General features: G+C 36.9%; 1 protein-coding gene across 1 annotated transcript; it reads left to right on the top strand.

The window, feature by feature from the left end:
* The first annotated feature begins 1,236 nt into the window (after positions 1-1,236).
* Positions 1,237-21,017, top strand: LOC110026969 (cysteine proteinase inhibitor 12). The gene is made up of 4 exons (XM_020728216.1): positions 1,237-1,447; positions 1,627-1,852; positions 20,229-20,374; positions 20,728-21,017. The coding sequence occupies exons 1-4, from the start codon at positions 1,346-1,348 to the stop codon at positions 20,860-20,862; spliced, it is 609 nt and encodes a 202-aa protein (XP_020583875.1). The 5' UTR covers positions 1,237-1,345; the 3' UTR covers positions 20,863-21,017.
* The last annotated feature ends 2,829 nt before the right edge of the window (positions 21,018-23,846 follow it).

The following is a 23,846-nucleotide window of genomic DNA, read 5'->3' as shown; positions in this document are numbered from 1 at the left end:
CGTGGTCCAAGCTTATTATGTTGTATAAAAGTTTTCCAATTACATGAAATATCGTCCTCAGTAAATTTTAAATCACCCCTAAGAAAAAATTTGATTGTGTTAGTTTATAGGTAGAAAATAACGCTAAGGCCTCGTTAGGCCAAAGCAAGTCATCGCTGCAGACAAAAATACTTTGGTTGGTTGCCTCGCTTTAGTCGGTCGATTAATTTTTCTCATTCGGCCACCTCATGTGAATTGGTCGGCTAGATATCTCCACCAACCAGCTCAACTCAGTCGACCAACCAGTTCTCGTGACTAACCTATTAACTCCATCATGAATCTCGAGACTGTCTAATGGTCAGAATAAAAGAGATTAAAATGTCATTTGCTTATTCTCATTAAGACACCATTGAATATGCAATTTTTATGTACTTTTTACCTCTTCTATCTTCATGATGTAAGGATAACCCTTTTTTTTTTTTTTTTTATAGCTTCTCCCACCTGTGAGGACACCGCGAGGGAAGGGGGGTTTACTCTATCTCACTCTCACACTCAATTCCTTAGCCACGATCTACCGAATAGATCTAGATTCAACAGTTAGGCCTATTGTTTTTCACATAGTTAAATTAAGCAAGGAAAAAAAAATCTTTTCTATCATAAACTTTGCTCTCAATTTATTTGTGCGCGACTAAGTGAGATCTTCAAACAACTTAGAGATTGTTTATTTGGAAGCTTTTGCAGTGTTATTTAATTTATTTTTTTAGAGATTTTAGGAAATTTTGTATTTGGTATGAATAATTATAAAAACAATATAAATTACAAATAAATTTATAGTTTAAACCTTAGTTTATTTTGGTTGAATCTAAGATTTGGTAGATTTTGCTGAATTGGAGTTACATCATAAAATGCTATCGGCAAGCCACCACCCGCTGCCCTCCAGTTCCACACGCCCCCATTGCAGTCATCGCCAGCCATAGTTGCTGCTGCTCGTTTGCCACTGCCATTGCTACAACCACAGTTGTCGGTCATCTACCACTACTAGCATTTTATCATCGCCAGCAGTCCATCACCGCCAGTCGTTTGTCAACCGCCCCTTGCCTGGAGTCCTCTCACTATTGTCGGAGAAAAAAACATAATTTTTTTTAAAATATAGTATTTTTAATCTATTTTAAATCAAAATAAAATTTTAAATTTTTATAATAAATCAAATAGCTAAAATTTTTCTTACATTATAATCAGAACCTTCTAAAATTGCAAAGAGCGGGGCTTCGAACCGCCGAGTATTTAGAGTCCGATCCGTTGACTACAACCCGGAATCGATTTGTATCTTCTCGTATTCACTGTTCGCGACTTCAGCGGTGCTGCGATGGCGATCGCTGGAGGTGTTCGTGATGTAAATCTCAACAAGAACAGCGCCGAGATCGAGAAGTACGCTCGCTTCGCCGTCGACGAGCACAACAAGAAGGAGGTCACCGCCATTCCTCTCTGTTCTCTGATTTATGTTTTTGAACCCCTGTACATGAAGCTTTACTTATTCCCAACTTTCGATTTCATACGCCGCCGTGTTGGGTTTTAGGGTTTTCTTCCATAATTGGTGATTTCGCGGCTGTCTTGATTTGTTATGCTTTATTGTGGTCATTGTTGTAGAATGCGCTGCTTGAGTTCGTTCGTCTGGTGAAGGCTAAAGAACAGGTGGTGGCGGGAACGCTTCACCATCTGACGCTGGAAGCGATCGACGCCGGGGAGAAGAAGCTGTACGAGGCGAAGGTGTGGGTGAAGGAGTGGCTCAGTTACAAGGAGCTGCAGGAGTTCAAGCATGTTGGAGATGGAGGATCTGCAAGTTTTACAACTGCTGATCTTGGTGCAAGAAGAGGTAGTGATGAGAGCCTATTTTTATTTCCCTCGTTTCATTTTCATAATGGTTCCTTGTAAGTTCTTCTGCTGCTCTGCATTGGGAGTTGGAAATATTTGGAAACTGATTTATTTCTTAGGTTGAACGTACTTAGCAAACTTTGCACCTATAGTTTGATCCATAGCTAGTTCTATTAGTGCAGCTTGTTGGAAAATATTCTCCGGCTCCGCTATCATATTTCTTTTGATTTTTTGTTTTTGTGAGATCTTTTTTTGTTTTTTGATTACCTATCTAATGCCATGCAATCCGTACTAATTAAATATGATGTTGTTATAAGCTTATTATGTGTTATATAATAATTTCATGACTCGCTGCGCGAGGGAAACCTTAGACATAACCTAAATTGGTCTTGATAAAAACAAATTATTTTATCATACAACGAGTTCTAGAATTCATCCTCCAGCGCTAGGCCAAGCTTGACAACATCTCTGTTATAATGACTCTCAATTGGCTAACTAAGACAATGACAAACTTGTAATTTCATAGAAGCTGTTAAAGATTCATAGAAGCTTCCAATTGATGAATCGGGTCTACTTGGGAGGCCTCACTTTGTTATAAATAGTGAGGGAGGCTTGAGGCCTCACTTTGTTATAAATAGTTATAAATAGTGAGGGAGGCTTGTAGAGAGGTGACCAAGGGAAAACAAATGAATTAGTTAGAGAAAGAAGATGAGAGGCTTTAAGAATTGAGGAGAAGGATCTTGGAGATCTTGTGTCGATGTGATTCGAGAGAGAGATCATGAAAAGATGAGAGCTCATTGATCTTGGAGATCTTGTATCGAGGAGATTCGAGAGAGAGCTCATTCCTCAATATAAAAGCCTTGTAATTTTTCTTTATTTCCTTAGTGAATTTGTTATTGATTTCCATCTCGTGGATGTAGGTCCTACGGACGGAACCACGTAATTCTTGGGTGTTCTTGTTTCTTGTTTGCGTATTATCTTTGCTGCTATATTTTGTTTCTTTTCCCTTTTTTTTTGTTTGCTGTTGTTTCACACTCCTTCGACTGTCAAGGAGGTTTTCGACATTTATTGTTTTTTTCCTCTTTGGCAGTTAAGTTCTTGGTTTTCTTCAGGTGTTCGACAGTACAGTTTTTTGATTTTCTTGAGGTGCCAAGCGGTTCTATTTTTTTCATTAATAATTGACGTCATCTGTGGGAAGCCTAGCCACGATAATGTGAACCGCCAAATTCGACCTCGAGAAATTCACCGGAAAGAATGATTTCGATTTGTGGAGAGTCAAGATGAGAGCTCTGTTGGTGCAACAAGGTGTTGCAGAAGCTTTGCAAGGGTCCGACCAAAATGTCCAAGAAAGAGAATAATGACATCCTGAAGAGGGCTCACAACTTGATAATCTTGAGTTTGGGTGACAAAGTTCTGAGGGAAGTATCGAGGGAGACGCCGATTCAAACACTTTGGGTCAAACTTGAACTTCTCTATATGATGAAATCTTTGGCTAATAGGCTCTTCTTGGAAGAGGTTCAATCGCTGATTAAAGCCAAAGAACTTCAAAAGAAATATAACATGAACGAGGAATCAACGGAGATGGTATTATCGTGAGAGGAATATCAGACAATAAAGATTCAAGAAATGGTCAGAATAGATCAAGATCGAGATAAGAAAAGAAGAGCAAGGGCTAAGGGTCCCTCGGGGCTAGGTGGAGGGAATCTCTATTCAACATTTTGTAATTGAGTTAAGTGGAATAATTGTTGTAATGACTCTCAATTGACTAATTAAGACAATGCCAAACTTGTAATTTCATAGAGACTTCCAATTGGTGAATCATGTCTACTTGGGAGGCCTCACTTTGTTATAAATAGTGAGGGAGGCTTGTAGAGAGGTGATAAAGGGAAATCAAATGAATTGGTTAGAGAAAGAAGACGAGAGGCTTCAAGAATTGAGGGGGAGGATCTTAAAGATCTTGTGTCAAGGTGATTCGAGAGAGAGATCATGACAAAATAATAACTCATTGATCTTGGAGATCTTGTATCAAGGAGATTCGAGAGAGAGATCAGGGCAATATGAGAGCTCATTTCTCAATGTAAAAGCCTTGTAATTCTTCTTTATTGCCCTTGTAATTCTTCTTTATTGCCTTTATTGCCTTAGTGGATTTGTTATTGATTTCTCTCTCGTGGATGTAGGTCCTATGGACCGAGCCACGTAATTCTTGGGTGTTCATGTTTCTTGTTTGCTTATCTTTGCTGCGGTATTTTGTTTCTTTTCCCTGTTTTCTTGCTTGCTGTGGTTTTACTCTCCTTCGGCTGTCAAGGAGGTTTTCGACATTTATTGTTTCTTACTTTTCGACAGTCTAGTTCTTGGTTTTCTTTAGGTGTTCAACAGTCTAGTTCTTAATTTCCTTGAAGTGCTAAGCGGTCCAATTTTTTTCTTCAACAATCTCAAAAGACATAATTTGCTTGCATGTCATTTAAAGTTTTTCTAACTTAGGGGGTGTTTGGTAGCATACTATTTATGGGATTTAGCCATGGATTAGCTAAAATCTCGCCAAACATTAAAAAAAAAAACAGAAACTAAATTCAATGTTCCATTAATTCAAAATGTCTCGCATGCCATCGATTTCCTTCGCGTTCTATATGATAAATCCCGGATTTGATAAATCCTGGTTAATGTAAATCCAAGTCGCAAGCAAACACCGCCTTAGGCTTTCCTTGAAAGGAACCATCTATAAATATTTGGCTGTTGTTGTAGAAGGCACAATACAAATGTTTTAGATGAAATGAAGTGTACGAAGAACTATGGTTTTAAACTCTCCAGAGTATTAGTGAAGTGGAAGATAGTGTAAAGAAGAATATCAGTAGATTATATATAGGGTTTTTTATGAAAATGACGAAACAGTAATTAAAGGATGGTTTTTTTAGTAAATTTTTTTTTTCAATCGAAAGTAATGAAGGAGAAACATAATTTTCATTAAATAATTAGTACATTACAAACTATCACAAAAAAAATTGCTCACAATACGATGTACAACTATCAACTCATTATAAAGAGAAAACAAAGGAACTTTACACAAGGATTGTGAGCATCTTTATCAATAATTTTCCCTTTCGAAGAATTCGCTGCAAGAAAAATTTACCTTCGGATTTGCATTGGTTTAAGTGAGCTGATTCTAAGTATCTTTTAAAAACAATCCGTCAAGATCTTATGTTAGACACTCAAAAGTGAATTGCGCTGCAAATCGTAACTAATTCATTAAAATTAACCTATCAAATTAAGTTTTTCAAATATCCCACACTAATGTTACCTTCTTATCCTGATTCAATATGATCATGTAAAGACATAGGGCTCATTCCCTTGAACCCATCCATTATCTATTCGGTGGGCCTAACGGCTATGTCACAACAATCAATATCTCCAAAGTAGAAAAAGGTTCTACGGTGACCGGAGCTTTCATAATAACTAGAGTTTCACAAGGGCCTTAAGAAATGAGGACAAGAAAAAGTTTCCTCATGAGGATTTTTCTTTTGTTCTCTATCCTCACAGTTTTCTTCTTCTCTAAGCCCTCATCTTTTAAGTGCTTACCAACTAAAGAAGAATTAAAAAGATTTTATTTTTTGAAATTTTGATTCAATTCATTGTGACGTCCTCCATTTGTTGGAAGGATCACAAAAAGAGCAAGAGACGAAATAAAAGAATAGTTATTGAGAAGAGAAGAAACTCATTTGTGCATTGTTTATAGAGGATAACAAGGGATACCACATAATATTTATAAATATTTTCATTGAATTAATAAATTTTTTATTGATTATTATTTTTGTAGTTTTCTGCTAATTATATAAGATAATCGTAAAGAAAAATACGTATAACAGAACTCACTTTTATCGAGTTTAGGACATTGGTCAAACACCTGATATGTGACTAAGGGTCAGGATCTTACAAAGTATAATGTGACAACTGACTTTGACATACTTGGCAAAGACAACCCAACAAATTAACACAACTAGCCTGCTCAACCAATCAGTTTATCCAACTATTCTAATTAACCAGTTCAGTGGGCTCTCTTAGCGAGTCAGGATGACTTGCTCAACTCGTCTCATAACTGGATTATGTTATTTAGCCTTTTACACTACACATTTAACTATATCATTGTACGCATTTCAATTTATCTCTTTCTTTTGTGTAGTCATCTATGCAACATCCTCTGGGGCAAGCCAATCCTTTAAAGAGGCCACGCAAGGAATAGGGGGTTTTTGGGGATCACTCCATAAAAATCAGTTCGATTCTATTTATTTGCTAGTACTCTTTTTCTTTTACATGCCATTATCTAGGCAGTATGAGGCTATAGACAATTTAGGCTTGAACACTTATAATTTGTTAGTGATCTTTGTTGGGAATGTGACAACCTTCATGGGAACTAGATGGCTGAAACATTGCTTACTGGAATAGGTTTCTTCTTAGATTTTCATTTCTTAGAGCCTTATATTGCTGGCACTATAGCTTTGGAATGATAAATTAAGGTTAAATAAGAAGCATGTTTTAGGTTCAAATTTTAATCCTTTTTTGCCAGAAGGGATACCTTGTGCCTTGATCATGTTGTCTTCTGAAATTCTTTTTCTTGATCAAAACATTCCTTTCCAGCATATGTTTCTTCTTACATTTGATGATCTTAGAGCCTTATAAGATTAAGAAGAAACATAGTTTAGGGTTCAAAATTTAACTATTTTAATGACTCATAGTGTTAATTTTTGTCTTGATCATGTTGTGTCATCTGAAGTTCATTTTATCGGTCGAATGATTGCATAACATGCTTTTGGTGGCACCCCTAGTGAATAAGGTGGTCATATTCTTCTATCGTAAGAACTAGGAGGAATAATGACATGTGCATTCAAATCTTCTTGTGGAAGGTGCGTCAATTCAAATATTAGACTCAAAGCAAATCACTTGGATTTATATATTGAAACCATCTTCAGTAAATTGGAAATTTTTAATTCCCAACATCATGCTATTCCAATGCTAACTATGGAAGTCATATATGTCTATTCATCGGGACATTGGCTAACAACTTGAAGAATCTTCTAAATCAATCTAATAAACTCATGTTTTTTGTTCTTTTTTTCTTTTTTATTTTTGAAGGAGTCGTCTGTTTGTCTATCATCGTATAATTTTTTTTTTTTGAATAAATCTCATTTTCAGATCATATGGATGATCCGGAGAAGGGAGAAATAGGAAGGTAAGGACATACAACAATGAAGACAAATGAGAGAAAGAATGAGGAACACTTTCAAAAAGTAAACTTTGCACGTCTGAAATGAGATTAGATTGAGAATGCCTTAGAATATGTCCGCGAAGAAGTTCTTGCGAAATCAACCCACAACCAGAGAGTCAAGTATATATGCTTGTTCTGTGGTCAAGACGAACTCTCAAGGGAATGTATCCCCTTGATTAACTACATTTTGGGGAGCGCCTAAGAATACTTTTGAATAGAGGAGACCTGTTTATATTTAGATGATGATTAGTAGAGGGTGTCACAAAGGATGATTATTTCATAGTAACATCTCAACACTTTCAAAGCTCTTGCTAAAATACAGAGCAGAGAGTGAGCCTCTCACATCCCAAGTGGATAGCGACTCATCAACAATCGAGGCCTATGAAATAACCAGGTCATTCTGCAGGGTCCGTACAATGCTTATATGTCCAGACCAGGTCCTAAGGGCAGAGGGTGAATCACCATATCCCAAATGATAGGCGACCTATCCGCAATCCGAGACTACGAGACGACATCGACGAAAAGTCAAAAGAGCGACGAGGCTCAAAGGGGGTCGTCAAAGGAAGGGAAGAGTAATCCCTAAACATGTAGAGGGAGCTGGGTCAAGGTACCACAAACCCATTTTTTCAAGCTACTAGGACCCTAAGTTTATCCGGTCGTGAAGATAGTCGACTCAACACATCCATAAATCCCCAATTAGCAATCTGTGAATTTCACCGTCCTTGAGGATTTTAGTAGCTCAAAGGTCGAATGAATGAAACTCTATCCTATGACTATTAGGTGGAGCTCTGAGAGGTCGAACTTATACACGCCAAACTGGTGAGGATGCCACTGGAAAGAAAGAAAAAGGGAGGTTCAACTACAAAACAATGCTGGAAACACTTCCAACTGTAGGACTTGCTCCCCATCTGGGTCGGGGAAGCACCAAACACCCTAAACGCACTAGACAACCACCTAAGTAGAAATCTATGTTGGGTCACTCAGGTTGGAGAAACACAGAGACTTTTCTTCAGAACATGCATATGATGCAATTGGCTATTCAAGTTCCAATGTGGAGGCCTATTAGTATAACTTGGGTGAAAGCAATGCTATGCAACCCGTTTTGAAACTGGTCCGAAAGTCATGTAGGAAAGTAAAAATAGGTTTTAAAAAGTTTAGAATCTTTTAATCTTAAAACTTAGTTTATTTTGAAATTTTATTAGGATTTTGTAGAAAAATTTTATAAATTTTAAGTCCTGGAGAGCCTCAGTCATCCGTTGGATTCCTAGACAAAAGCACAATAAAAAAATACGAATCCAATCCAAACGTACAAGCATGCAAGAAAGACAGTAAAACAAGCCAAATATAAATTAATAAGAGGTCGGTACTGCTGGGTCGACAATATATCCCAGAAAATGAAAAGATGGCCAGACATCGCACAAGTTCATACCTGGTCCTAATTCTTTACATCAATATGATTTAAAAATAAAGTACGGGACACGAATAAGGAGCTCTTGATTCCCATCATGTGGTTTCGCACACCTGACACCTCGGAACCGCACCTATACCTTATTTCTAACACAGACTCTTTTAGGGACTCTAAACATACATAGGAAAAAGAGAAAATGACTCGACTTGCATGAAAATAATATTAGCGGAAAGACAACAAACATGCAACACATATGAGTCATGCCTGGTGGGAGGAGTTGAGCAGTGACTGCAGAAAAGAGTTATTCATAATCATTGTGTTGCTTCTCCCTATTACAAATGAGGTTTGTATTTTATGCATGACTCTCTACAATAAGACCGACCTAGTATACTACCATGCATATCAGAACAACAAACATGTAAACACGCCAAAAGCACAAAAGTTGATGCCTGATTAGGACAACCAAACTAGCAGATAATTATAGCCAAGACATCGAAAAAGACTACATAGCATCCTAGTTCTTAGCCTAGCACAACATTTAACGTAGTGTCCTAACCGACATCTAACTGAGTGCAGGGTCATGTCAACAGGTTGACGTATGTTTTGACACGGTCGCTATCACCAGCCTCGTCCTAAAGATCCAATAATTCTAAGAGATGCCACTAAATACAATTTTCAAATTTTTTTTGAAAAATTAATCTTACATATGGTCTAAGAAAGGGATGCAAATAGTTTCAAAATAGATATTGAAAATATGATACACAAAGTAGTAAAAATATAGATTTTTTTTATACTTTTGAAAGTAGGTCCTAAGAAAGAAAAACCTAAGTGGCAACTATTAGATCCATCAAAAAACTAGCACAACATACTCGTGCTAAGCACAGCGTGTTAGTTAGTATTGCCCCGCAGAGGCATCATCGTAGGCAATACTCACTACCCCGTCGTGACCAGTGGAGGGTCAATCATTAACGAGATAGGTCCGTCGTCAAGACAATCAGGAGTGCACATGCAAATGTGAAATGTTCCATTGCGATGTGATTTTCCTTACAAAGTAGGAACCTTCAAAAGATGACAAACATTCGCCACTAATATATGGAGGCATACACTAATGACGAATGCGGCTACAGTGCGGAGTGATGCATGTAAAACATACAACACAAATGAGGATGAGTGTGCCGGGGAGGAAGTGGTTTGGGAGTGTGAGTATGTCATGGAGACAATAACTTGGAAGGTGGGTGTGCCATGGTGGCAATGACCCAGAAAGACACATGGGTGTCAGGGTGAGTGTGCAAGGAGCTGTGACTCAAGCAGGCTCAAACATGCAGGCAATGCAACATGCGAAATGCCATACAAAAAAATTATGCAGGACTGTATAAGCGTAAGTGTAAACATGTAAGACGTGGTATACCATGACATAGGGGTGTTGAGGAGTGAAGGTGTAGAGTAATGTGTCATTGGGAGGCACAAATACTCATTGTGAACATGTGAGGGCATATGCTCGGAAATACACTATAGGGTGCAAGTGTGGAAGTGGTAATTCGGGCAATGTGAAGAAAGCATGCTCAAATGTAGTATACCAAATGGAAGTGATCAACCAATCAATCGGGTTCAGAGTGTTGTCGGCTGATGGAGGGTCGAAGGTAATCGATCGGACCGACGTGGGCGGTCGATCGACGGGGAATGGTCAATCGATACGATCGGGTCGGTGGCGGCAATCAGTCGAGCAAAATGTTGATGGTCAATCGGGCCGGCATGAGTAGCCAATTGACGGAGAATGTTCGTTCTATACGATCGGCCCGTGGCTACGCTGATCGGTTGAATATACTGAAGGTGTTCGATTATGCTGGAGTGTGCTGTCGATCGACGAAAAATAGTCATATGATATGATCAAACCAGTGGCGGTAGATTGATTGAGTAGACCGATGATAGTCGACCGGGCCGGTGTGGGGCACACCGACCCGATTGACGAAGCATGCAAAAACAAATGATTTTTAATGTATATTTTAAATTCATGTCATGCACCAAATGAAAATGCAAACACATGCAACATGAGACTCAATTATGCACGACAAATTGTGCTCGTCCAAGCAAACTCACGTGAAACCTAGGGTGAAATGATGAAGAGGTTGAGGCAACAAGATGCCCACCTCCATTTGTACGACGCTAGATGGGGAATCCTCGCAAGGGGGATTCTTCCTGACCGAAAAGACGACGATTGAAGGAATGCCCTTGTCTTTTCGGTCGGTTTCAAACGTCCATTCAGAAAAGACTACGTGTGTCCGACAATCCATGCCGTTATGAGTGTCATTATTTAGGTAAAGTAGAGAATATACATCAAATTGATCTTCTGTTATTTGTTTTATCTTGTTATTAAAATGTCAGATAGAATATTGGTTGTAATAGATAATTTCCCTGATTTTTTATTATTGCCCGGCCTATTGCTTTTATAAAGTTGCTTTATTAAAAAAAGTATGTTATATTTAATTTATTTCCATATTAAATCAATATAACATATAAATAAATAGATAAAAATTAGCATATATATATTATTTGTTTTCATATTATTAATTTTAACAAAGATTATTTAAGTTATAGATAATAAGGTTCATGTTAAAGTTAACTACATTTTGGTTTGACGAAATTTGAAAGAAACTGGCTAAGTTTAAGTTTGGTTTGCAAAAAAGTTTGGTTTCTTCAGTTTCCTAAATTGTTCAGTAGAAACCAATTGATTTTGCTAATTTGTAAACCAAACCATCTAAACTAATCAAAGACACATTCCTATTTGCGCTGGGTTGAGTCTTTCGTAGTCCATTTTATAGTGTTGCCTTTTCTTCTGCTTATAAATAAGGGGTCAAGCGTCCAGTGCTTGGCACATGATCAAGGCAAATTTTTTCTCTTTCTTTCTCTCTAGAATTCTTGTAATCCTTTACATAGGGTTTGCCTAAGCTTCCTGTAAACCATCTATTTGAGGGAATATTAGACTTGATCAATCATCCTTTCCTTCTCTCTAGTCTTGTTATTGTGCATAACCCGTCCTCTAGCATTAGTGTCTTAGTTGCCTCTTTGTAAATATCTTTAATTTCCTAGTAGTACCATACCTTTTTAGTGTTGTTTTAGATCGTAGACCCTAGTGAATCTCTTATAATCATCCCTTATTACGAGAAAGGATATGCTTTAACCAAGTAATAAATTTTTTGTTTTGCCAATTATATATGTGCACAAACTTCATGGTTGCTTTAGCTCTTCAAGCTATGTCTTTTTTGTAATGAAATGCATTTTTCATCTAATGCAAAATTTTTTTTGAGGCCATTTCTCTCATTTCAAATTATACGGCCTTGAAAATTTACATGAGAATGTCTGTTAGATATTAATCTTTTCTGTTCAGCAGTTTCATCTTTCAGAGCTAAATGTAGAGGAATCATTAACCTAATATTGAATTCTCTCTCTTTTTTATTATAGTTTACACGCATTTGATTTTTTGTGTTAAAATTGATGCGAACTATTTATTTGAAAAGTAGATATCCATTTTAAACTAATTACCCTACACTTATAAAAACTTTAATATACAAACTATTTGTAATATACTTCAATATTCGTTTGCCCTTATTATGCAATTTTGCATGCATAAAATTAATTTTTTTGTTTCATTTTTTTAAGAAGTTGGCTTGATTGTTGTTAAGTCTTAAATATGCTATTCTTTTCTAAAATCCCAAATCTCTTGCAATGAACAGATTGAGACATTCCTTTTCATCCACTCAAATATTTTATATATTGTCTTCTTGCAAAGTTCGCACATGGCATTGACGTGTGGTGTTTGTTCATTTTAGAGTTATGAGGTTCATTTTTCTCTTAAATCCAGTAGTTAAGGTGGAAATACTTATGATTTGCCAATGACAACGTTCTCTTAAATCCTTCTTTCCTTGATAAGACCCTTGAATGAGGCATCCTCATATTTTATTAGCGGAATTCATTTCGGCCGAATTCTTAATTGTTCATTGAATGGTTTCTCTTGTTATGAGAAATGAGAAACTGATGTTGTTCGCCCTCCTTTAGTTATGAAGGAGAAACAATTCTTGAGAATCACTCTTGCTGCCTACGGTGTCACCGAGGATTCTAGGATATCCTTCTTTTGTTAATTGTTGCTCCCCACTGCTTGATTGGCCTATGAGCACCTTCATTTAATTAAACTGCTCCGTATACCTTTCAGCTCTTTGCTTTTTTATCTTCTTTCTGATTGTCGGTAGTATCACCAAATTAATTTCCTTCCATCCTTTGCTTGTGAATAATCATTTGAGACTTAATCTGAGGTCTGGTTGATTAAACTTCCTCCATTTTATTTTATTTTTGACTTATAGAGACATTTTTTATTCGTCCTCTTGTTGATACCCTTGCTACTCCTATAGGTAATTCTTGGTATGGATGAGAGATATGAGAATAGGGTTGCGAGTTCTTTCTATTTTTTGGTCAGAGGAATACAAAAATAAACTATCCACTGAGGGCCCGTGGCTATTACATCATGTGCCAGTTTTGGAAGCAAGAGAAATCAACTATTGGTTGGCACTTGACAGGAATGGTGGGCATTTAATGTTACAGCTCTTAGTGATTAGTTCACATTATAAAGAATGGCGCTTCAAGACTTGCAATTATTTGTTTACTTTTAAAAATTTCAAAGCTTAAAGTATAATTTTGTCTGAAATATTCTTTTGACTGTTCTCAGATTGTATTATCATGATTTTCTTTTCATGAATAATAGTGTATAAAGAATGATACTTCAAGACTCACAATTATTTGTTTCCTTTTAAAATTTTCAATGCTTAAAATATAATTTTGTTTGAAATATTCTTTTGATTGTTCTCAGATTGTATTATCATGATTTTCTTTCCATGAATAATAGTGTAAGTTAATATTTGAACTTAGTATTCTGTCAATTTCTTAGATTCTTCTATTGCTGCAATTGTGGCCAAAATTTTTTGCTATATTTTTACAAGTCTTTTCTATTACTCTTTAATCACTAATATTTTCTTAATAAGCTGTATTTGATTAACCAAATTTACTATTTTGGAGAAAATTACATTCATCATTTTTCGTGTTCAACTTTTATGTTTATTGAAGTTTGGTACTCATTGTTAAGGGTGTTAATTTCGGTTCATGTGATGAGTTTGGTGAGACCCAACAATACTCCACCATGAATAGTCAACATGAACCCAACCATAAATATTTCAAAATCTCACTCAATCCTGCTCGACCAACCCCAATTCTGACCTAACAAGACATGGAAATATTTAAAAAGTGGCAGGTTTATTTCCAAAATGGATAAAATCATATGCTTTGGGCATAACAACTCAATAAAAATAACAAAATTATAATTTAATATGAGTTTTCAATTAAAAAAATAAATAATTCAATTGTTATTATTTTGTTGGCCCAGCCTAACTCATTTTTTAAGTCACTTAAGTTGACCTAATTTTAACCCTAATATCTTATGGGCTGACCAAAACTCACATTTTTTTTGTTGGGTTTTATGTTCTTATGTTGGATCCAATATTGGCACTAGTATTACCTAACTTTTTTTCTTTCTTTCAAATTGTCTTTATAACATTTTTCATGCCTTTGCTATGCTCGTAACACGCCCGCTCTTTATCGCGAGTTTTCAAATATTGTGGAGGATTCTATTAAGGGAAGGAACGTAGGGTTTGTTTTCTTTATGTATGTTTTTGTTTAGCTGGTGTTTTCTTTCTTGTGGTATTCCCAACAACGTCTAGGGTGTGGGAGAGACGATCTATCTCTCAAAAAGTAGATTTGTATTCTATCTTGATTGTTTTCCTTTGATTTTCGTAACAACAACCATTGTTTGTGATTTTTTTCTATCCATCTATTGTCGTTTCGTCGTGGTTTGTTCCCTGATTTTGGTTTCGAGGTGTATTAAATTGGTATCAAAGCATATATCTTAATGGGATGGCAACAAAGAAGGTGAATTTGCTAGAGGGAGAGGTAGGGCAAATCAGATCAGAAATGAAAGAGAGGTTCGCCATCATGGATGACAGGTTCTTTTCCATTGAAAGTGGAATGGAGAATGAATTTGAGATCATAGGTGAAATGCTGGAGATGATGAAAAAACTTATGGTAATGCAATCCAAGGTCGTGCAGATCGCTCTAATTACAAACTCTAACCAAGGGTTGATCAGGGAATCCTTAGCCAGGTCAAAAGGGAAGGAGATCGAGTGAGAAGACAACGAAGAAGACATTATCTACCTAAAAGAGCATTCCCTTAGGACTCCAAGGGAGGGGGAGTGGAGACTTTTGGTGGAGGGGCATGGTCGAAAAATAGAGGAGGGATGGTGCAAGGGGCATAGAAGGAATGATGGATTCGGGAGTGGGATATGCCATGACCGAAGGAGGGAGTTTCATAGGAGGAAATACCGAAGGAAGAGGAGGTTGTGGTGGAGATGCAAGGGTCAGAAAACTTAAAATGTCGATCTTTGAAGGGGAGGATGCACATGTGTGTGTGCGTGTATCGGGTGGAGCAGTACTTTGCAATCAATGAGTTAACTGAGAAATAAAAGCTCTTTGCAGTGGGATTATGCTTGGAGGGGAAGACTTTAGCTTGGTTTTAGTGGATGGAGATAAGATATCTAATGCACTCATTGGAGAACTTTAAGGATTGCTTGTTGGAGTGTTTCTGAGCCATTTGAGAAGGAAACCTACGTACCTACATAAGCAATTATATGCTATGACTCAGAGAGAATGGTTACAAAATATACAGAGAAGTTTGAGCTCTTGTCAGGGAGGTTTAGGGATATTTCTGCAGCAGGACTGGAAGGAAACTTCTTGAAAGGCCTAAAGCCCGACATTCGAGCAGCCATCCAAATTTTGAGATTGCAGGGATTGAGTGAAATGATGGAACTCACCCAAATGATAGAGGATTAGAAACATGTGAAGAAAACCAGCAAAAGCGGCAACACCGGAGAACACTTTAAAAGCTACGACACCGAGGTCCTAGATGGTGTCATTTCTGAAAGAGACGTTGAAGTAGAAGAATACAGGAACCCGTACCGTGAGTAATTTCAAGTGCCTCATAGCTGCAAAAGTGCATGATAAAAGATCAAAAAGAGTGTGTTATTGTTGTGACTAGAAGTATGCCCCTGGACACCGCTGCAAGGAGTGCACCATTCCGATTCTCTTAATTCAGGAGGTGGATACAAAAATTAAGGAATCAAAGGAGGCAATGGAGAAGGAGCATCTACATTTGGATGTGACGGATGTGTATCTTAATTTGTTGGTGGGATTTACTCCAAATCACATCATGAATGTGAGGGAGTGGATCGGGGAATAGCCGATTGTGGTGTTGATGGATAACAGATTAACGGGGCCACATATAACTTCATCTCAAATCTGGTTGTGGAAAAGCTAGGGTTGGAATTGGTGACTATAGGGAGCTTTGGTGTCATGATGGTGATAGAGAAGATGGGAGAAAGGTTGGGGAATTCGTAAGAGATTTGTTTTGACACTACTTAGCCTGCAGGTGATGGGAGGCTTCTTTCCGTTAGATTTGGGCAGTACAATGTGATTTTGAGGATGAAGTGACTGCTAACACTAAGGGAGATGAAAGTAGATTGGAAGTCCCTGACGATGGAATTCTAGGTGGAGGGTAGGAAGGTGATGCTGAGAGGAGATGCTAGTTTATGCTAAACTATGGTGTCGCTCAAAACCATGGTCAAGTCGATACGGGGAGCAGGACTGGGCTACTTGGTGGTGTTGCAGAGCGTTAAGGAGATTTGAGATTTAGAGTTGGCAAATTTTCCTGAAGGGGTCTAACAGCTCTTACAACCGTTTACGGATGTCTTCCAACAACCAAGTGGGTTACCTCTCCTGAGGGAGCACAAGCACGCTATTACTTTAAAGGAGGTTTCCACCATCGACGTCATACCATATTAGTACCCCCAATTTCAAAAGGATGAGATAGAAAAGCTGATCCGAGAAATGCTCGGGGCAGGGATTATCAGACCTACTGTGAGCCATTTTTCCAATCTCGTTCGTTGGTGAAAAAAAAGATGGTAGTTGGAGATTTTGCATAGACTATCGGACATGAAACAGGGAGACAACGTTGGACAATTTTTTTGTTCCTATGATTGATGAGTTATTGAGATTTATGGCGCGCTCATTTTCTCAAAATTTGGATGATCAGAATGAATTCAGTGGATGTGTACAAGTTCATTATGAGTTCTTAGTTATGTCATTTGGTCTCACCAACACCTTAACGATTTTTCAGTCTCTCATGAATAGGGTTTTTCAACATTATCTCCGGAAATTTATTCTGATTTTCTTTAAAGACATCTAGTCTACAACAATACAAAAGCAGAGCATGTGGGGCATTTAATGACAACCCTAGAGACGTTGAGGGAGCACCAATTGCATGTCAACTTGAAGATATGTTCTTTTGCACAGTTGCAGGTGGAGTACCTAGGACATGTGGTGACCAGAACAGGGGTAGCATTGGAGCAGTCCAAGATCGTGCTATGGTTGATTGACCCTTACCAAGGAATTTGGAGTTAAGAAAATTTTTGAGTTGCAATGGCTACTACAGGAAGTTTTTGAGAGGATATAACACGATAACATGACCACTGACTCAAAAGTTGAAGAAAGAATTTCAAATGGTGGCATGCAACGACAAAGTCATTTGAAGATCTAAAGAGGGTCATGGCTAACGTCACGATATCAACACTTCCAGATTTCATTAAACCATTTGTGGTGGAGACGGGTGCGTCGGGGTATGGATTGAGAGCAGTGCTCATGCAGGATCAACGACCAATTGCTTACTTCAGCCAAACTCTTATGACCAAAACGAGGTTACAGTCAGTATATGAATGAGAATTAATGACGATTGTCATGGCCATTCAGAAGTAGCAACCCTACATTTTTTTGGTCGGGACAGATTAAAGTAGTTTAAAGTATCTTCTGGATATAGTGACTGAGGAGCATTGGAGATGACTATCCAAGCTATTGCGGCATGATTTCGAGATTCAATCGAGGTATATTTCTAGATTGTTACAAGAGTTTCATGGGAGTGCAATCGAGGGATATTCAGGGGTACAAAAAATCTACAGCTGTCTGGCGGTAGAGCTTTATTCGGTGGGGATGCGCGGAGACGTGGAGGATATTGTGGTAAGATGTGATGGCACAAGTACTTGACCACAGTATTAGGAGGACTACAACCATTAGCATTATCGGGGAAGGTGTTGGAAGAAGTGACGATGAATTTCATCGAGGGGTTGCCACAGCCAGAGGGGTTCACGATGATCATAGTGGTCGTGGATCACCTAAGCAAGTGCATTTCATTCTCTTACGACTCCCTTACACTGCGGTTTCAGTCGCGGCGGTATTTATCCAGGAAGTGGCCCCTTTGCACGGGGTGTCGGAATCAATTATATCAGATATAGACAATGTGTTCCTCAGCCACTTCTGGAAGGAACTATTTAGGTTGCAAAAAGACACCTTAAATGAAGCACCGCATATCACCCCCGGACTGATGGGCAGACAGAGATGGTCACAAAGTGTGGACACATGCATGCATTGTTTTGCATTTGATACAGCGCAGCTACGGGTATAATACTTCGTACCACACCGCAACACAAACAATATCTTTCAAGAAATTATATGGGCGTGATCCACCTTACTTGATACAATATGGCATAGTATCACATGAGTATCCAACGTTGATCAGTAATTGGAGGAGAGGGATAGGATAATAGTAGAGCTCAAGGGCATTTACTGAGAGCTCAACAAATCCTGTAGAGGAAGGTAGACGAACACAAGAGAGAGGTGCAATTTGAACCAAGAGACATGGTCTACTTGAAACTGAGGCCCTACCGGTTGAAGACTTTGGCCAGGAGGAGAAGCGATAAATTGTCATTGTGATACTTTTGAGCCTTATGAGGTGACGACATGCATTGAGGTAGTAGCCCACATCAAATACACTACCGTCGACACTGACGGAGGTCTTGGAAGTGATTTTGGAGACATTAGAAATCGGAGGGGGAGCAAATAAGGTATTGGTTTAGTAGAAAGGACTGATAGACTATGAAGCAACATGAGAGCCTTACGAGGTGATCCACAAGCAGTTTTAATCTTTCCACCTTGAGGACAAGGTACATTTTTGGGAGGGGAGTATTGCTACGCCCGTAATAGGCGTAACAGGACCAACCCCTCTTGGACTAGTAGAAGACCACCCAATCGGCCCGCTCCCTCAACAGATGGGCCGATTGCCGCAACAGAAGAGTGGGGAGCAAGTGGGGTCCATTAAGCTCCGAATCACATACATAAGGAGGAATTGAGGGTGTTTGGAGGGAAAGTTTGTTAGGAAAGTTTTCAAATGTTGTGGGAGGATTCTGTTAAGGGTACGAACTAAGGGTTTGTTTTCTTTATCCATGTTTTGTTTGACCATCATTTTCTTTCTTCTTGTGGTGTTCCTAGCGACGTCTAGGGTGTGGGAGCGACGATTTACCTCTCAAAAAGTAGATCATCCTTGTATTTTGCTTGTTTTCCTTTGATTTCGTAAGAGCAGTCCTTGTTTGCGTTATTTCCACTGATCTATTGCGGTTTCGTCGTTGTATGTTCGCTGATTTTCGTTCTGAGATTTATCAGCTTCCTTGAATTTCATTATTTCTATAGCTCTTCAAAAAAAAGTATTTTCCGTAAACATCATGGTTTTGTACCCTTAATTACACTGACTTGGAACTTCTGCCTTTCCCCCTTGGAAACTTTGCTTTTTATGCATATATTTAGGATACCAAGGTGTTATTAGTGTAAATACCAAATTTTGGGTGTTGGATATTTAAAAACATAAGAATTGTGGGGTGCACATGTAAATTTCGCAAAAAATTATGAGTATCTCTATAAAAGATATAGGGATCGTAGATACAATTAGGTAAGCCATATTGCATGGCGCCGTTACAGGCAGCTATAGTTGAAGTAGCAGAGCCTACCATAGATCCATTTGAAGTAGTAGTTTCAATCATTGATGGAAAGTTGGCATCGCTTAGGTAATCAACACCACTATTGAATAATTGAGTAGTGATCGACAATTAGGAGGAGATGGGAATGTGTGAAGAGTAAGATGTGAGCTCCGTGTTATTATTCTCTACGTGATTCTATAGTATCGCTTTTTTGCATTTATATAAATTATACGAGTTATTTACATGCATCACCCAATTCCAATGTATTTACATGTCTAACATGTAAATTTTATCTTTTAAATTTATAACACCCAATTTTTTCATATCACATCAAACAAATATCATTTTAACTTTTAAATAGTAAAATATATGTTTTCATGCATAGGTAAGGCAGGGTGCATGTAAAAATAGAAGTTTAGGTGTTTGACATGTAAATACATAAAAATCGAGTGATATGTATGTAAATCTTCCAAACTATATATTTACTAGAAATTCATAAGAGATTTACTTTCCTACCTTAGCTTCTAAGCTCTTTTAGTTTTGCTGCAGGATGAATGGTAGAAAGCAAAATAATAAGGTGTTTTTATATGTAATCAGTGGAACAAATGTCATAGATAATGGAGACCTTTCAATTTCCAAGATTTCGTCGAACTTTTTCTGACTCAACATACAAGAAATGTTTATTTGTTCAATATTTCACAAAATTTGGTCACCTTCGTCCCCAATCTCCTCCCTCTTAACACGCCTGATAATCTGCCAGGTGGGCACGAACCTGGATGGAGGCCAATCCCAACCCACGATCCTGTCGTTCAGGACGCTGCTAATCATGCTCTGAAGAACATTCAAGCGAAGTCCAACTCTCTCGCCGCATATGAACTCCTCGAGATTCAACATGCCAAGGCAGAGGTAGTCATCTATCTGCTCCTTTCACATCGCTTCCCTCTTAGATGTTCCTTTTACTTTTATTTAGGGCAGTTACGCATATACCATCAAATTCCCAAGTATTTACATATCTAAAACCTAAACTTTACATTTTACATATATGTTTATACCACCCAGATATTTCACATCACATAAAAAATACCACCATTCCAACTTTAAAAAAGTGAAATGCACCTTTTCATGCACAGGTAAGGTGATATTTATGTGTGTAAAGACTCAAGTATAGGTGGTAGCATATGTAAAACTGTAAATAATTAGGAATTGAATGGTATGTATGTAAATCTTCCTTTATATTCATATTTATTTTCTTATTGAAGGTGATTGACGATCATGCGAAGTTGGAGTTGTTGCTCAAACTAAAGAGAGGTGAAAATGAGGAGAAATACAAGGTGGAAGTGCATAAGAATTCGGAGGGAGCTTTCATACTGAATCAGATGCAGCAGGAGCAGTAGATTCGCACCCACTAAATAAATATTCATAGACTTGTGTATGTTACTCCGCTTGAAAGATGGTTGCTCTCGTGCATTTGTGATGAAATCATGAAATGAAACTGTAATAGCTATGCTATGACTAATAATGTTGGAGGTTATTTGCTGAATTTCTCATATCTCAATATATCTGCTTTTATTTTTAATTGCAGAAGGATTTCCATTTTTAAAATTCTCACTCAAATATTGAAATTCTTTCGAAAACCCCTACTCTTTTTTTTTTAAATTTTTATGGAAGGGTTTGTTTGGGGGCAGTTGTAGTTGTTTGAAGCAGTTGTGAAGCTGCTGAAGAAGTTGTTTAAAAAGTTACGACGATTATTATAAATTTTTTTCTTAAAAAAAAGTCAGACCGCAACAATCTGTTAGCCACTGCAATTAGCTAAGTTTGGTGGGAATAGCTTTTTGTGAATGCAAACAATGTAGTTTTGTCAAACAGGAAAAATTGCGGTGCGACACCACACAGTGGCACCAAATGCACCCTAAATTTCAATTGTTTGATCGAGCATGAGTAAAGACATCGGTTTGGTATTTTAAAAGATTGCTGGTTTGATTTATAAATAGCAATGTTTTGGGATCTCAGCCTTTTGCATTATTAATCATGCTCTAATCATTCATGTTCAATTGTTATTATGTATTAATTTTATTTTATACAATCATATTAGGATCAATTTACACTTTTCCTTCCAAATAATTAGCAAACCATTTAAAATCGGTAGATTTACATGCCACTCAATTCCCAAGTATTTAGATATTAAACACCTAACCCTAAGTTTCACAACACCTTATTTATGCATGAAAAATGTATATTTCACATTTTAAAAATTAAAATAATGGTATTTTTGATGTGTTATAAAAGATTTAGGTGGTATAAATGTAAAAGAAAAGCATCGACGTGTTAAATATGTAAATACATAGTATTTAGGCGGCATGTGTAAATGCCCTTTTAAGCTTTTACCACTAATTATACTCAATGTGCATCTAAATTACTTCTAAGCTATTCTTAAACGAGCCTTGATTTCGTTCTAAATATGGAAGATTTACAAATATTCCACTTATTTCTTATATATTTACACATCAAACATCTAAACTTCAATCTTTTACATATATGCCACCTTATCTATGCATCAGAGGGTGTATTTCATCTCTTAAAAAGTTAAAATATTGATATTTTCGATGTAATATAAAAGATTTCGGTGGTTCAAGAGTAAGAAAATAAAATTTAGGTGATAGACATGTAAATACAAAAGAATTGAGTGGCACATTTGTAAATAACTCTTAAATATAATAATTTAACATTTTTGCCACGCTTAAAGCAGGTATTTATGATATCTTATTTAAGTGATGCCGAAGTTAGCTGCCTGGTAGTAGTTTTATGAAATCAACATTAATGCCTACGTTGCATCACAATTAATTAATTGCATGATACTTACGTTGATGCAATGTTTTGTTATCGTCTCGTTTAAGCCTAATTTTTCTGTGCGGACTCCTGACGCAGCTCTACATGCGGCGGAGGTTATTCCTGAGTTATTTCAGGTTATTTCTAGGTTATTTTCAATAATCCCGAAATAACCCAAGAATAACTCTCGGTCTTTATTTTTGGGTTCTTTCGGGATTATTGAAAATAACCTGAAAATAACTTAAGAATAGCATCCGCCGCACATAAAGCTACGTCAGGAGTCCGCACAAACATGCGCTCCTTGTTTAAATACCGCTGCATATTTAGAAACAATTTAAGGAACTTTAAATCTATAACAATTCATTCATTATTACGCATCCACCCTTTTTATCTTCTATTTGTAATCCATGATTTATTTTTTCATCCTTCTTCTCTTAAATTAAAATTGAAATGATTTCAGATTTTATAAATAATAAATAATCCAATTACAACATAAATTATTGTGCTGTACAGTTACACATCTTTGTCCATGTCTTATTATCTCACCCACCATTGAATCATGAGATGGAGAACCCACACATTGATTTACTAAAATTCTAATATTCTGACCCTGCTGTCATGATCACACATTTTAAAGCATTCAATTATTGTCCATATGATCGATTTATATGTACATATACCATATGATTTTGCTTAGTTTCAATCGGACCGGCAACTTTTATTAATATCTTGTCTTATTATTTTTCTGACCAAAAGATTATTTCTAATTTGCACTTTGGAATCTCTTCCTTTCGAATTGAAGGGAGAAATTCACATGCAAACCATGCAATTGTTATGAATTTATATTCCTAGCACCTATAATTTGATATTTGCATTTATAACAAACACTAAGGGTATGTTCGGGGCGGTGGTGGTGCAGTGTCACACTGCATTTTTTTCTGTACGATAATATTACGTTTTATTTACGTTGTCAAAAAAATTGCAGTTAAAAACTGTGTTTTCCTACCAGACTTGACTACTTGCGGTGACTATTATAAAGTAGCTTTTTAAACAATAGCTTTTTCTTCAGCAGCATCGGAGTAGTTTTTTTAAACAGTTTTTAACTGCAATCTCTTGGCTAAAAGTATAAATTACCTCCAACTAACATATTAGAAGGCTAGGAATTAATATTATTTAAAACGATTTGATTAAACTTCATATTTCCTTCGGGGAAATCTAAATACTTAACATGATTCTTATTCATTTATACATCTAACACCTAAAACTTCATATGTTTATTTATAATATTTCAATTTCATAAATTTATGCATTAAAAGTTAAATCACTTATAAAACTAAATTAAGTAAATTAATAGTGTAGATAGAAGATTTAATTAAACACATCATGTAATAAAATATAAAAAGATTTACACGCATACCACCCAATTCTTATGTATTTACAAATCTAACACCTAAACTTGAATTTAAACATATATATTTGTCATCTTTTATATATATATATATATATTTGTCATCTTTTATATAATATATAGCAAACTCAATAACTTTAAGAG

Source organism: Phalaenopsis equestris, unplaced genomic scaffold (assembly GCF_001263595.1).
Source record: "Phalaenopsis equestris unplaced genomic scaffold, ASM126359v1 Scaffold000002, whole genome shotgun sequence".
In the NCBI taxonomy this organism is placed as follows: Eukaryota; Viridiplantae; Streptophyta; class Magnoliopsida; order Asparagales; family Orchidaceae; genus Phalaenopsis; species Phalaenopsis equestris.
The sequence above is the reverse complement of the archived record's forward strand: the minus strand, read 5'-3'. Positions and strand labels throughout refer to the sequence as shown.